Here is a 14,822-nt window from a genome sequence, read left to right as displayed (position 1 = left end):
GAACCCAAAGCTAGCCCATAACAAACTAAACTGAAGTGTGAGCAAAAATCGCCTTAGATACGTGGCTCCCTCCTGCTGCCTGGCACCTCTGTTTTGGTACCTTTCAAAACAATTCCCCTCCTTTCCCGCCTTTCTGGCTCCTTTTCTCTTCCAATCTTACTTTTCCTGTGTCCCAGCTCCTCCAGGGCACATAGGATATCTCTAATGATCTAGGTGTCCATTCATCTATCTACTTCCTACTAGTCTATTAACAAACAAATCTCTGCCAATGTGGCAATGGGAATAAAAACACATCCCTTCCAGTTTGTGGATGTGTATTTTATTATCTCCTTGGGCAGTACTGTGTTGGCTTTTGTTTTCCAAACTAGACTTTAGGTGACATAAAATGCATATTGCATCCCAGCTCTGCAACAATTAGCTGTGGGACCTTCACTTACCCTCTTAGTATCTTCATGTGAAATGAGGAGTTGCACTCGATAATTCTCAAGATTCCTTCTAGAGCTAAGGATCTATGAGTCTGGGTGCCTAATGATAGGTTTTTCAGAGCAGGTCAGAGGGGTGGGAGTCACCCCTTACATCATCCCACATAGACTGGCATGTACAGGTAGGGGAGTTAGTAGGGTGCAAGGGTTAAGAGCACAGATTCTGGAGCCAGCCAGGCGGGTGTGAATCCTCCTTCACAGTTATGTGTCCCTGTGGAAGTTATTTAGCCTGTCTGCTCCTCAGCTTTCTCATCTATAAAATGAGGATCATAAGATGAAGTGTGATACTGCTTATAAGGGGCTTAGAATAGTGCTTGGCACATAGTAAGTGTTCTGTAAGTATTTGCTATTCCGGAGAGCTGGTCCTGCTCTATCTAATTGGAGAAATCCCAGCTGCATGCCATTTCTCCACCTGATAAGTCTTATTTGGTGCAGATCATTAGAAAACATTCCTGGTTGCAGCCATCTTCTTCCCAAAATCCACTCACAGCAGAGGCAGAAAGGCAAGCCTGAAGAGGATGGCGAGCTCCTCCTCCTGGCTAGACGTACCAGGAACCCCTCCAAAGGAGCAAGAAGCCTTACCTTGACTTCCGAAGCCCCGATGCCTCCTATCTTGACCTCCTGATTGGCCACCAGGATCCGAAGTCCCCGCAGCCAAGCAGGTCCTGCATCGGGCTTCTTCTTGTTGATGTCGATTTCCAAGTACTCTGGGCGCTCAGGGCAGGTCTTCAGGAGGGTGTAGGAGAACTCGGAGGGGAAGGCGTAGGCGGCGCCATCAAAGGTGTGCAGCACCTCGTTTTGGCTGAGCAGGCACACGGTCTCCCGCTTAGGGAAGCAGCCCTGGTAGCCGTCCTCCACCGCGCACACCTCCCCGCTGCTGCAGGTCTTGTTGAAGCAGTAGACGTCCCCACCCTCCTCGCACAGGCACTGCACCGTGCAGTTGGCCGTGGCCCAGAAGAACTCCCCCATGGTGTAGTAGTGGCCATCGAAGTCGCAGCCGCACTTGTGCAGCGGGACGCACTGGCTGGTGCTGAGGACGAAGCCCTGGTTGCACTCGCAGCCCTCCGTGCACGGCGTGGCGCAGTTCTGCGAGGCCGTCAGGTCGGAGCACGTGTCGGGGCAGCTGCTGGTGCACACGGAGTAGTGGCTGAAGCTCGGGCACTGCACCGTGGACACTGATGCGGGGAAAGGAAGAGAGCCGATAACAAGGTGAATGCACCCCGACTGCCAACCGGCCAGAATCTTAACGCTCCTCCTGGATCATTTAGTTCCTAGAGTGAGGGTCAAGCGGCCACTCGGAGAAGAGAGAATTGAGGTTGTATCTGTAAAACCCAGCTCAGTGACTCTCCTAATAACTACTGAGCAGTGTAACTGGACTATGAACTTCTATTGGAATTTGATCATCTTGACTAAAATTAAACTTTCAGGATGCCATCCTTTCTAGACTACTGATTACCCAATATAGGTTTATTATTTGGTGATCCACACTATCGAGATGTTTTAAGAGCTTCCACTGATGGACATATAAATTGATCTGATTTTAAAGAGCATGGCCCATTCTTAGAAGGAAATAAATCCAATTTTCAGGAGAAATGAAAAATGTAACCATTAGAGGAGTAATTTGAAAATGTGAAATTTGTAACAGGGAGGTACTTAAAATACCTAAGTGTGACCAAGGAAGATTGTGGGGATGAATTCCCTGAGATATTAAAAATAAGAAAGAACTCTGGCTACCTCCAAAGAATTCAAAGAATTTGTGTGGCTATTTCTCCAGGAGACTAGGCAAGATGTCTTCTAAAGGCCCTTCTTGCCTCAGAAATCTTCGGTTTAATAACATCTGGGCCTACATAAATGTTTGAGTCTGGTTGAATCCAACAAGCAGGGGCTCAGGGGCCTAGTAAACTATCTCTCTGAATTAAATAGAGTCCATTGCACCAGAATAAGAGAGAGAAAAGAAAGAGAAATGTAGAGGATGGGAAAGTAGTGACACTAGAAAATATCTATCTGTAGCCATTGTAACATTTGAGTTAGATAATTTGGATGCTCTTGGCTTATATAAGGATAAAGAGAAGCCATATTCAGTCTCAACTTGAATCCAATATGGATGCTCTGGTCATAAGAGAGGCTGTTCAGTCACACAGCAAGAATACAGTTGCTTGTATTGTAGTTTGACCAAAACTCTTAAGAACTGAATCTGATACATGATGGTTTATGTGACTCCAACTTATAAGAAGAATTCTCCCCCTAGCCTTGGAACTTAAAGAAACCTTTACATCTTCTCACCTCTCTAGTACTCTCAAATGCATGGATTACAATTTTCTATTTACTCATATGGAGAAAACCAAGGACTAAGAGGGAAACGAAATCTATTTGTTTTTAAACTGTGTATAACTAGCAAAAGAAATACATATTTAAGTGGGATACAAGGAAAAAATAATGAGATAACTAAATGGTAGAAAATGCTTAATCCAAAAGTGTGATTCAAAAGAGCCAGGATTTCCCTCAAAGTTGGGGCTTTTCCTAACCACTCCTAACATTTAAGAAAAAGGGTTTCTTTACTCATATGCTGTACTGCTCATCTACAGCAGCAGCAGGGCAAAAACCCTAAAGGGTCTAACAGTGGAGAAGAAAGTGCCAAGGAACAATTGCTGCAGGTTCCATGTGGGAGGTGTGCTGTTTTCCCAAGGGCTAGTTTTGATGACCCAGGCCCACAGCTGCATTAACTCAACAGCCTAAAAAGTAGCCACCTCCCCCTCTGGACACCCCACCTCCTCACTCAACTCTGGAGCTGCCATCTCCTGCTATGGGACTTCCTGCCATGCCTTCCATGTTTCCAGACCAGGTATGTTCATCAATGGGTTGTTTCCCGGCTGTGGTATTAGGTGGGGGCAAAAGCAAAGATCCTTTCACAATTCGTTCTTTGTAATTTGTGCAATTTCAACCTCCCCTTCATTCTTGGGTCACAAGTCTTAACAAGGACATTTGGAGGAGCCCCCAAAGCCTATCCCTGCCCCCTACACAAGAGAGACCTGTCATGGGAATGGGATGCCAGCTTACCACACCCAGTCTGGGTTCGCCAGTCTCCAATTGGAATGCCAAGGGCTTGGCACACAAGAGCGTAGGCCTGGATGGCTTGGCAGAGGAGCGTGCCATTGTCCCTCACACTGCACAGGTCATACACGCAGCTGTGCACAAAAGCAGTGGGGTCCACAACAGTGCCACACTCCCACAGGGGCCCATCTGTCTTGTTGAGGAAGCCGCAGTAGTCAGAGCCAAAGTAGAGGGCTTCAGTGGCAGCGTCACATTGGGTGCAGTTGTCCACGCAGCCGGAGTCGCACTTCCAGTCCGCGTGGTACACACGCCAGCTCTCTCCCAGATCCAGGACAGACATGGCCGGCCTGCCATCCGGGCGGAGAAAGTCATCCAGTGGGTTTTTATTATAGTTTCCACAGAGTCCGCAGGTGGAGTTTATATAGGAGCCTGGGATGGAAATGGAGGCGTAGTGCTGGCCATCAAAAGTCACTAAGAGCCCAAAATCTGTTTCCACGGCAGTAGACATGCCACTCTGGTAGATTTTCACTGTCCCCAAGTCTAAGGTGACGGGCAAAGAAGTCACTAGGTCATTAACCTGCCAACAACAGTAATAGTGAAAGGCAGGTGAGCAGGCGCCCGGGCACTGGGTTCCAGCAGAGATCAGGAAAGGAAGGCAAAGCAACTCAACACTCCAGAAAGAAGCCACCTAAATGGTCCAGGCTCCAGTAGGCTTCCGTCTGATTAAGACAAAGGCCCGGGGGCAAATGGAGACAGCTGCTTGTGGGCCAGCCCAAGCACTGTGTATATGGGCTGTGGTTGCTGTGGCATACCGAGTGCCACTACAGACTCCTCTGGGGACCGTCTGGTTGTCAACCTTTCCTGGCTGGCTCTTGGCTAGCTTCAAATCTTTTCTTCAAAGACCTGTCACCTCCCTTTTCCTCTGCATTCCTCTAAATATCCATTCTTTAAGTCTCAGCTTAAGTCATGCATTTTCCAGGACCCTCTTCCTGCCTTTAGTCCTCCCGACCCCACTCTCAGCTCGAGTGTGTGCTGGGTCCACTGCTGGACACCATTTAGCTTTCAGCCTGTCCTGATGTAGTATTCTCCAAGTGTTGTACTCTGTAACTTCCTTGTATCAGAACTACGTCATGTAACCATTCAACAACACATTTAAACACCTGCTAGGTACCAAGCACTATGTCAGGAACTGAGATGTAAAGGGTTAAAAAACATAATTGCCCCTGCCCCTCAAGGAGCCCTCAGTCTGCTGAAGAAGAGGGACATGCATCGATACTTACAGCATACTCTTTAACTGTGAGTCAACAGAGGATACAATGGGAGAGCAGTAAATGAACGTTGAATCCAGCATAGGGGAATCACGTAAAGTTTTTAGAAGCAGTTAAGTCTAACCTGGGTCTTTAAAGATAAACAGAAGTGGCCAAAGGAAGAGTCGGGGAAGGGCAGAGAAATCCAAGACAAGAGAGCAGAGGCAGGAGGGTGAGGAACAGCTGGGTGGGGTTGCGGGGCAGACACTGAGGTGTTACTGGCCTACAGAGGGAAGAGATGGCTGAAAATGAGGCTGGAGGTAGAGGCAAGGTCCATTCATTCTACAAGTATGTATTTAGGCCTTTCTGTGTACCTAGCACTGTTCTAAGAGTTGTGGATTAGCAGCAAGTGAAATGAACAAAAATCTCTGCCTCATGGAACTTATATTTTAGCTAGGGAGACCAACAACAAGCAAAATAAATGAGTAAAACGTTTATGTCAGATGAGTGTTAATGCAGAAAAATAAAGAGCAGGAAATACTTTTTTAAAAAGTGCTAAGGCACATATGTTTATTGCGGCACTATTCACAATAGCAAAGACTTGGAACCAACCCAAATGTCCATCAATGACAGACTGGATTAAGAAAATGTGGCACATATACACCATGGAATACTATGCAGCCATAAAAAAGGATGAGTTCATGTCCTTTGTAGGGACATGGATGCAGCTGGAAACCATCATTCTCAGTAAACTATCGCAAGAACAGAAAACCAAACACTGCATGTTCTCACTCATAGGTAGCAATTGAACAATGAGAACACCTGGACACAGGAAGGGGATCATCACACACCAGGGCCTGTTGTGGGGTGAGGGGATGGGGGAGGGATAGCATTAGGAGATAGACCTAATGTAAATGACGAGTTAATGGGTGCAGCACACCAACATGGCACATGTATACATATGTAACAAACCTGCATGTTGTGCACATGTACCCTAGAACTTAAAGTATAATAAAATAAATAAATAAATAAATAGTGCTAAGGAAAAGGGTTTCTAATTTTAAATAGGGTGGTCAGGTAAGACCTCCTTGGGAAGGAGACATCTGAGATAAGGAAGCAAGCCATGTGGTTATCTGGGGTGAGACTGGCTCTTGAGGAGGGGACAGCAGCCCTAGGTTGGGAGCATAACTGGGCGCTCCCAGGATTACAAGGCGTGTGGGGGACAGTGTGGCTGGAGAGAGACAGCAAGAGAGGGCAGCAACAGATGACGTCAGAGTGAGAAGAGCAGCCAGAACAAGCAGGGCCTGTCGGCCATTGTAAAGACTTTGGCTTTGGCTCTGAGCAAGACGGACAGCCCAGGGAGTATTTAAAGCAAAGGGTCGGCATGATCTGACTTCTGCTTTAAAAGAATCGCTCTGGCTTCTGTGCTGAGAACAGATCTTGGAGGGCCTTTTAAGCCAACGTTAAAAACAAAACAAAAGTTGGATTTCTATTCTGTAGGGAGAGCCCGTGAAGGCTCTTAAGCAAGGGAATGACATCATCAGATTTGTGTTTTAGAAAGCCCCTTCTGGCTAGCATGAAGAACTTACTGAAGGAAGTTGAGATTAGACACAGAGAAGCCAGACAGGCAACTGCTGCAGGAGTCCAGGGAGGTGATGAGGATGAGAGCCTAAACTAGCTGCAGACATGAGAGGGAGGGATGAGCTTATAGAACACACACAGCTGGATGTGGTGGTTTTGCAATGGGGCATGAGAAAGGAGGGAAGAATCAAGAGTGAGCCCCAGGCATCCAGTATGGGTGAGTAAGTGGCTTGATAAGCTTTAAAGAGAGAGTTAATTTTCTTTTTCACACTCACCATGCCTAGCACCTACAGACACTCATGCTCATGGGCTGGGATAGAATAACTTGTCTTAGAACAGCCCTCAGTGGGCTTGACTCTAAGTGCACATAAACTTTCCAGGGTGTCCTGGACCCACACTGATTTCTGGCACATCAGATAAACAAGGGTCTTACCTGTCATCATTGTTGCTACTTTCTGAGTTGTCTGGGGGATGAGATGATGGTCTGCGCATCCCTTCCAACATTTACCGTGGCAGATGCCACATGCATCTCTCTGTCTCTATGGATTAGTAGTTGGTCCTCACCAAAATCACCCTTAATGGTCCATTCACTACAATGTAGGCTTTTGCTAGAATGTACTTAAAAACTCTTCCAGCCTCTACCAATTACCAAAAGATGCTACCACTTTTTTTTTTTTTTTTTTTTTTTTTTGAGACAGGGCCTTGCTCTGTCTCCCAGGCTGGAGTGCAGTGGCACAAACATGGCTCACTGCAGCCTCAACTTCCCTGGCTCCAGTGATTCTCCCACCTCAGCCTCCTGAGTAGCTGGGACTACAGGTGCACACCACAACACCTGGCTATTTTGGCTATATATATATATATATATACACACATATATATATATTTTTTTTTTTGGAGAGACAGGCTTTTGCCATGCTGCCCAGGCTGGTCTTGAACTCCTGAGCTCAAGCAATCTGCCCTCCTTGGCCTCCCAAAGTGGTGGGATTATAGGTGTGAGCCACTGTGCCCAGACTGCTACCACATTTTTAGGTATTTACTACATCAGCACCCCACTCCTGGTACCAATCTTCTGTTTTAATATGTTTGGGTTGCTAGAACAAAATACCACAAACTGGGTAGCTTATAAACAACTGAAATTTATTTCTCACAGTTCTGGAGGCTGGGAAGTCTAAGGTCAGGGGGCTAGCAGATTCATTGTCTGGCGAGAGCCCAATTTCTGGTTCATAAATGGCACCTTCCAGCTGTGTTCGCATGTGGTGAAAGAAGAAATGAGCTCCCTCTGGCCTCCTAAGAGCACTAATCCGATTCATAAGGGCTCCACCCTCATGATCTAATCACCTCCTCAAGGTCCCACCTCCTTATACCATCGCCTTAGGAGTTAGAATTTCAACATATGAATTTTGAGGGGAACACAGATATTTAGATCATAGCAATGGGGGAAGGGAATAAGAAAATAAGCTTGAGAAATAAACCATCCTGCAGAGAACTAGAAGTAGAAAGAAAAACCAAGGACTTGATTTATTTATTCCTATCTCCTAGGTAGAGGGTTAGCCAAATCTTACTAGCTGACCTTGCCTACAATATGGTTTTTCCTACCATAAGAGAAAAGGGAGAGAAGATCCATATTATAGGGAAGGTCAGCTAGTAAGAGCGCTGAACACTTATCCATCGTTCTGTGCTGGTAAGTGGAAGGCGAAATCTTCCCCAATGTTGGTATAATTATGAATGTCAAATACGTCAACTGCTGAGTGGGCTCCTCTGCTCTTACTTAAGCTCCTGCTAACAAGGGGCACAGTCTTATTGTGTCCCAAAGCAGAAGCCATGGGGTAGGCTGGCTCTGGATATTTCTACAGTCCCCCCACCATCACAACCCCCAGGACCCCAGTTTCCCTGCCTCTGTTCTTGTCACACTCAGGCTAACCTGACACCTGGGTGACTGTGGGTGTCAGTAATGTTCCAGTTCATACCTTTTTTTTTCTGGCATAAGTTTTCATTTATTGCACCCCCTTTCACTCTCACTATAGAGTCATTGTCCTTGTGTCCCACAGTGCTTAGAGCAGGAGATCCCAGAGAACTCTTGTCCCCAAGTGTAATTCCTTGCTTCATTCCTCTGACCCTGTCCTCAACCTATGGTTAGCAGACAGCTGATAAGCCTCGCCTGTTTGCTTGCTTTTCTTCTGCCTGCATTCTGGCCATTTCCCTCTTCCACAGTACCTCTCCCAGGATGTAGGTGGGGGCAGGGGGAGGAGAGAGAAGTGGAGTCACAGAGGCATAGGTCTTGGAACTGAAAGAAAGTTCCATGGGAATAGTCATAGGGAGCCAGCATGCACCGAGCATGTACTGTGTGCCAGACTTTGTACTGGACATTGCCCTGTGGCTATTCTATTTAATTCTTGTAACAGTCTTAGGAGGTCCTTATCATTTTCTCCTTTTACAGATGAGGAAATTGAGGATCGGGGCTGGTGTGACTTGCAAGTGACAGAGCCTGAGTCCTCCTAGTCGAGCTCCAAAGCCAGGTTTTCTCCACTTCTCCCTGCTGCCTGTATACCAGTGCTGAGGACAGGCTGCCAGGGCCAGCGACAGCCCAGGAGCCCTACCTCCTAGAGGGCCCCGTCTCACAGACAAAGAAAACGGAGCTCAAACAGGCCACTCAGCTGGCGGTGGTGGCATAGGGATTTGAACAGGTCCAGCCCCAGAGCTCAAGCTGCTCATCACCGTGGGCTGGTGGCCTTGGCTCCCTTTTCACTGGAGCACCCTAAACTACTGGTGTTCATGTGGGGAAGAAAGATGAGAACTGATATTAGCTAGAAAGAGATGCTTCTTCTAGATGGATTTTTACTTATGCTGGCTTTCTTTGGTCCCACTGGCATATCTAATCCTAAACTGTTTATTTTGTTATTTGAGAACAGTTTCATGGGGGAAAATCCATGTACAGAACTCAGCTCCTAATCCCAGCGTATGAAGACAGCGCTGGAGGAGGGAGGTCTGTGTTTTGGAAGAACAGATCTTAGTGGCCATTTCTAACCTGGCACAGCGTGGCTGAAGAAGTCAGCTGCCTCCCGGCATCTCAGGCTCCTTCCTGCTTCCCAGCCCTCTCCCTGCCTGTCCCCATATCACCCTGGGTCAGGGCTCTGCCATCCACCAAACCACTCTCCCCAGCAGGGCAGGTGTATTCAGAGACGCTTGGAAACCATTTGGCAAAAGGAAAAGGAAGCCATTGTTAGCTTGCAGTTGGAGTCACATAACCTTTTCTTTCTGAAACATTTACATTCACATCCACATCTCCCTGTCGCTACAGAAAATTGAGGAATCCGTGCCCTATGCTTGGACGATGGAACACAGCCACACAAAATTAGCAGAGCTGCTGGGCCTGAAAGAAATGACGGTGTCCCTTTCCTTCTAAAAAAAAAAAAAAAATCTGACTGAGAATGAAAAAGAATTTTAATCAAAATACAAAATAGGAATAAAGCATGAAGCTTTATTTTTCAACTACTGGTATCATACACATCATCCCCAAATACAGGAAAGTAGAGGGAAGCTAGTGAAAAATTTTTCTAGCTTGAAATGCCAGCATCTATCTACAAGGATAAGTATAGTGCTCAACAGCACAATATAAATTTAAAAGGGAAAATCTCCAAACTTCTGTATCTGAACTCTTAGCCTTGATTTGATATACAGAGTTGTCCCTAGAGAGACTAACCAAATAGCAAGCACACTGGCATTTCAACCACAGTAATAGCTCACTTTCCTCATTATGAGACTGATAAACTGCACAGACCTGGGAAAGGCAGAGCCAGAAAGAGTGGAATTAGTTCCCTGGCCCTGCCTTTTGTTGGACATGCTACATCAATTAAAACTACAACACATTTTTCAAAAAATGAAAGAAATCCCTGCATTGGCATCAGTTCTGGTTTGTAATCTCTGTAATGACCTCCATGCATGGGGATTAAGGATTGCACGGGGTTGCAGCAATCAACCCCTTGTGGTCTTGGTTATTACAGCTTGAATAAATACACGGTTGCAACAAGGTCTTGATTAACATTATGAAAATTGGGGCCTGCACAAATTGAGTAATTGCTAGTAGCTTTTTGCTTTCTCTTTTTTGTTGATGTCCCTGCTTGAAATCCAGGTGGACAGTGACAGGAATCATTTGCATATGCTAAACTGGCCAGCAGAGACCCATGTTCTTCTCTGTTATTCTAGGTGGGAGTTGGGGACTCTATTCAAGGGGTGTCTGGGCAGAGCTTTCATGGGACTTTCCCAGCCAAGCCTCACTAAGGAAGTCACCAAAGCCAATCCAGGTGCCTGCACAGGTGGTGTCTCTGGAGACATCAATCGATTTGGAGGTTTCTCTGAAAATGAAGCAGCAGCTCTTGAGCAAACAGAATTGGGGCTGAGGTGGGGTAAGGATTGTTAATCAAAGGCTGTAGTGAATTGGGGGTTTGTATTGCGTTTGCACCATCCACAGGGCATGGCTATGTGGCTACAATTATTGCAAGCCAGGACCATGAGAAACTCTTTCCAGTTTTTCTGAGCTGTGCGTGTGTGTGTGTGTGTGTGTGTGTGTGTGTGTGTATGTGTGAGTGTGTGTCTACCAGTGTTTATGAGGGAACTAGGAATATAAATGTACTCTAAGTTTAAAAGCAGATAGACATGTTGAGGAGAGAGCTTAGGATAGCTCTTGTACACATAAAATTTGGCCCAGTAAAGTATTTTACAAGCTATTTGCAAGGCAGGGAGAGCTGTGCATCTCTTTGGCACTGTAGAGAGACAAACAGCAGAACCAGTAGATCTGGGGAAGTCTTCCCTAGGCTGAAGAATCTCCAGCTTCTCCATTTCCCCGTAAAGGACAGAGAGGGTCTCACCTTGACTTTTCCATAGCTTCCTTTGGGGATGAGAATCTTGTAGCCATTCACCTCCACTGAGAGCTCCTTCACCCAGGAGACGGCTGAACCCCCGCGGTGTTCATTCTTGGCCTCTACACTGAAGAAAGGGAGGCTGGAAGTCTGCAAACACTGTCGGGCCAGCAAGTAGGCACAGGAGCCTTGGAAGTGGAAGAGGAAGCCGTCAAAAGTGTGGTAGTGTGGCTCCCCAAACACCACGCACGTGCTGGTTTCCACAGTGCTGCAGTAGAAGAATTTGCCTTTGGGTTCGCACACCTCGTAGGGGCTACAAGAAGCCTCCTGGCAGTAGATCTCATTGTTGAAATCCAGACAGCGGCACTTGATGGTGCAGTTCAAGTCTTCCCAAAACACCTCCCCTCGCCGAAGGAACTGTCCTGGGGAATAATGACATTAGAGCCAACATTTACTGAGCATTTACCCTGTGTGTCAGGCATTGGGCTAAATGCTTTACTTCCATCATACCATTTAATCCACGTAAGAACCTGTTAGGGAGGTATGGTCGCCCTCATTTGACAAATGAGGAAACTGAGGCTTAAGAGAAGTTGAGTAATTTATCCAGGATCACTCAGCAACTCCGTGGGAAAGCCAGGATTCCAAGCGGAGTCTGTCTGAATCCAGTCTAAGCTCTTGGTATTATTATCTCCATGGCTGGTGAGCAAACTCACATTCAAGGAAAACCACATTATCATTAGTCCATGGAAAAGGGTATGACACTTGGAAGTCATTTCCTGCCTTTTCTTCCGAAGGAAGAGCCAGTTTACCCAGGTTACTCAGCAACACTCATTGTTTGTTTGCTAATTTGTTCATTCATTTAACAGACATTTGTTGGGGGCCCAGTATGTGCCGGAAAAGGTCAATAGCACTAATCAGGAGTCAGATGTATGAGTATAAATCCCAAGCTCCCTGGGAAGATTCTGGAAAGCGCTGACCACTTTCTTGGCACGTTTAAAGGCTCATGAATCCTGCAGATGCTGCTTAGGCAGGATTTACACCTACACAAATTGTCTTCTTTCCCACTCTAGGGCCCTGTCCAAGTCCAGGATTCCTCTCTGTCTATGCACTGGACAGACCTTCTTGACAAATTCTAGGTCAGGAAGAGAATGAGGAAAGGGGAGGGGAATGGTTTGAAGGGATGTGATAATTTTAAAAACACTTTTGTCTTTGGTAGAAGTGTAGTCTTTAAAATCATTTCCATAAATAAATGACCTCCCCACCAAAAAACTTGGAAATTTTCTGGTTGCTAACATCAACCTTTAATTGAAATAGAAACATTTCTGGGCTGGGGGCTGTGATCTAGTCCTTGCTGGGGGGTTGGGGTCAAGAGAACTGAGCAGCAGTCACAAATCTGCAATCAATTTCCAAGACTACTCACTCAACTTCCACCTGTCTGTTCTTCTAACCTGTAAAATGCGGATACTGCTATTTCTCATCCTTGTCTCACAGGGAACAGTGATGCTATAAAAAAGTTGACACAGGTTGATAGAAGTAGAAGCACTTGTAAAATAAGAATGTCTGAAAAGGCAAGTATCAAAGACACAGCATTAAGAAATGTAAATAACATCTCGAGTTTTTATAAAACTGACTATGGAGTGAATAGCACAAGGCTGCAAGGTTAACCCAAGTCGGGGGTGCGGGTGCATCGGTAACAGTCTTGGCTCTATCTGCCCAACAGGAACAATGACGTTTCAACAGGCAATTCTATTTTATACCTGTTGAGAATAGAGTTGAAAAATGAGAGAATAGATTTAGTCACATTCCCAATAGGTCATGTGCATCAGCCCTGAAAACAGGTCCTCAGTCCTCAGCACTCCTTGGCACTAGTTCAGGGCTGTATGTATTGTGACAGCCTCCACTCAGCATCATTTCCAGGCCCTGCTTTTTCAGGCTTTCAATAAATGAGAGGAAAATGCCTTTGAATAGAGGGGGTTTGGACCAAAAGGTAGACTCTTTGAGATAATTTTGTTTGTGGAATGATGATATAATAAACCAGCTCTATGGAACACTTCCCCTGTATACCCCAGGCCAAATCCCAATCTCATTAGATTGATAGATGCCCAGAGGCACATAAAAATGCATAGCAGTCTATATAAGGATATTGAATTCGTCCTGGATATGAAACCCAAACCTATAACTCAGGAGGAAAAGAATGAAGTCAAAGTGGAGACTGTGTACACAGCTGGCATCTGACCAATTCCACAGCTCTGCAAGCCAATGTTTTCTATTATCACAGCATTTCATTCCCAGGACTCAGGTAAGAGGCTGTCACTGGGCACTCATGTTGTATGGCCATAGTCAGTCATCTCTGTGATGCCTGGACAAGCGGAAGAGGTATTTGGGTAAGAGTCTGCAACTTCTCAGGCCCCTGGTCCAGGCTGTACAAGGGAGGGAGGGAATGTGGTATTGAGTTGCTATCTCTCACAGACCTTAAGTGATGCTGTATTTATACTCTGTAGGGGAGGAGGGTACAATCTCAAATCCTAATGAGCTCTGGAACTAGATTATTTCCTATCCAGTTAATACCAGCTTAGCTGCAAAACATTTATTTGTTATTTTGAACATGGGGGATTTTACAGAGTCCACAGAGGCAAGAGCCCAGGCAGGCCATCTTCACACATGACCTACCTTAGAGCAGAGGCACTAATCACAGCACAGGGAATGGGGCAGAGGGCACAGGTGTGTCAGACCATGTGAATGTGGCTTTTCTGTATATTAAACACATTGAGCCCAGGTGCAGTGACTCACACCTTTAATCCCAGTGCTTTGGAAGGCTGAGATGGGATGATGGCTTGAGGCCAGGAGTTTAAGACCAGCCTGGGCAACATGCTGAGACCCTGTCTCTACAAAAAATAAAAAATTAGCTAAGCATGGTGGTGGTTCCTGCAGTCCCAGCTACTCAGGAGGCTGAGGTGGGAGGATCACTTGAGCCCAGGAGTTTGGAGTTCAAAGTTACAGTGAGCTATGATCATGACACTGTTCTCTAGCCAGCCTGGGTGACAGAGAGAGACGCTGTCTCCTAAACAAACAATAACAACAACAACAACAACAAATTGAAGCTGAGCCAAGAAAGAACCCCGAGACCTCCCAGGGCTGCCAAGACAAGCAGCAGTCCAAGCTTCTATCTGAGGGGGTAAGGGCACCTCCTCATTCCTATCCAAAACTTCCTTAGAGGTCTGGAAACACTTTTCCCATGGTCTTCCTCTGTGTTTCCACAGTACCCTACACACGTGTCTATCATAATATGTCTTATGCTGTGTCATCATTGTTCCCATGGCTACGTCTCCTCTACCATAGTAATGTCATGGGCAGCTAGAGCAGCTTTATCTCCAGCACCTCACAGAGTGGCTGGCATTTCAATGGCGCTCTTAAAATGTTTTTCAGAAAGATGCAATGGCTTGCTGAATGGCTGGATGACTTGATGGATGGGTTGGTGGATGGGTAAGTAGGTGGATGGGTGGAGGTGGATGGATGGGTGGGTGAATGGGTGGATGGATGAATGGATGGATGGGTGAATGGGTGGGTGGGTAGATGGATGGATGGGTGGGTGGATGGGTGGGTGG

General features: G+C 46.2%; 1 protein-coding gene across 1 annotated transcript in view; it reads right to left on the bottom strand.

Annotated features, from left to right (window-relative positions):
* TECTA (tectorin alpha) overlaps positions 1 to 14,822 on the bottom strand; it is an 89,999-nt gene that overhangs the window by 62,379 nt on the left and 12,798 nt on the right. Inside the window, exons 6-8 of the mRNA XM_025357413.1 lie at positions 11,227 to 11,639; positions 3,540 to 4,110; positions 1,065 to 1,657 (exon numbers count right to left, since the gene is read on the bottom strand). Coding sequence (XP_025213198.1) covers positions 1,065 to 1,657; positions 3,540 to 4,110; positions 11,227 to 11,639 — 1,577 coding nt within the window. The remainder of the gene's footprint in view (positions 1 to 1,064; positions 1,658 to 3,539; positions 4,111 to 11,226; positions 11,640 to 14,822) is intronic.

The sequence above is a fragment of the Theropithecus gelada genome, chromosome 14 (genome assembly GCF_003255815.1).
Source record: "Theropithecus gelada isolate Dixy chromosome 14, Tgel_1.0, whole genome shotgun sequence".
Lineage (NCBI taxonomy): Eukaryota > Metazoa > Chordata > Mammalia > Primates > Cercopithecidae > Theropithecus > Theropithecus gelada.
Note: the sequence above shows the minus strand (reverse complement) of the source record. Positions and strands in the feature narration are given on the sequence as shown.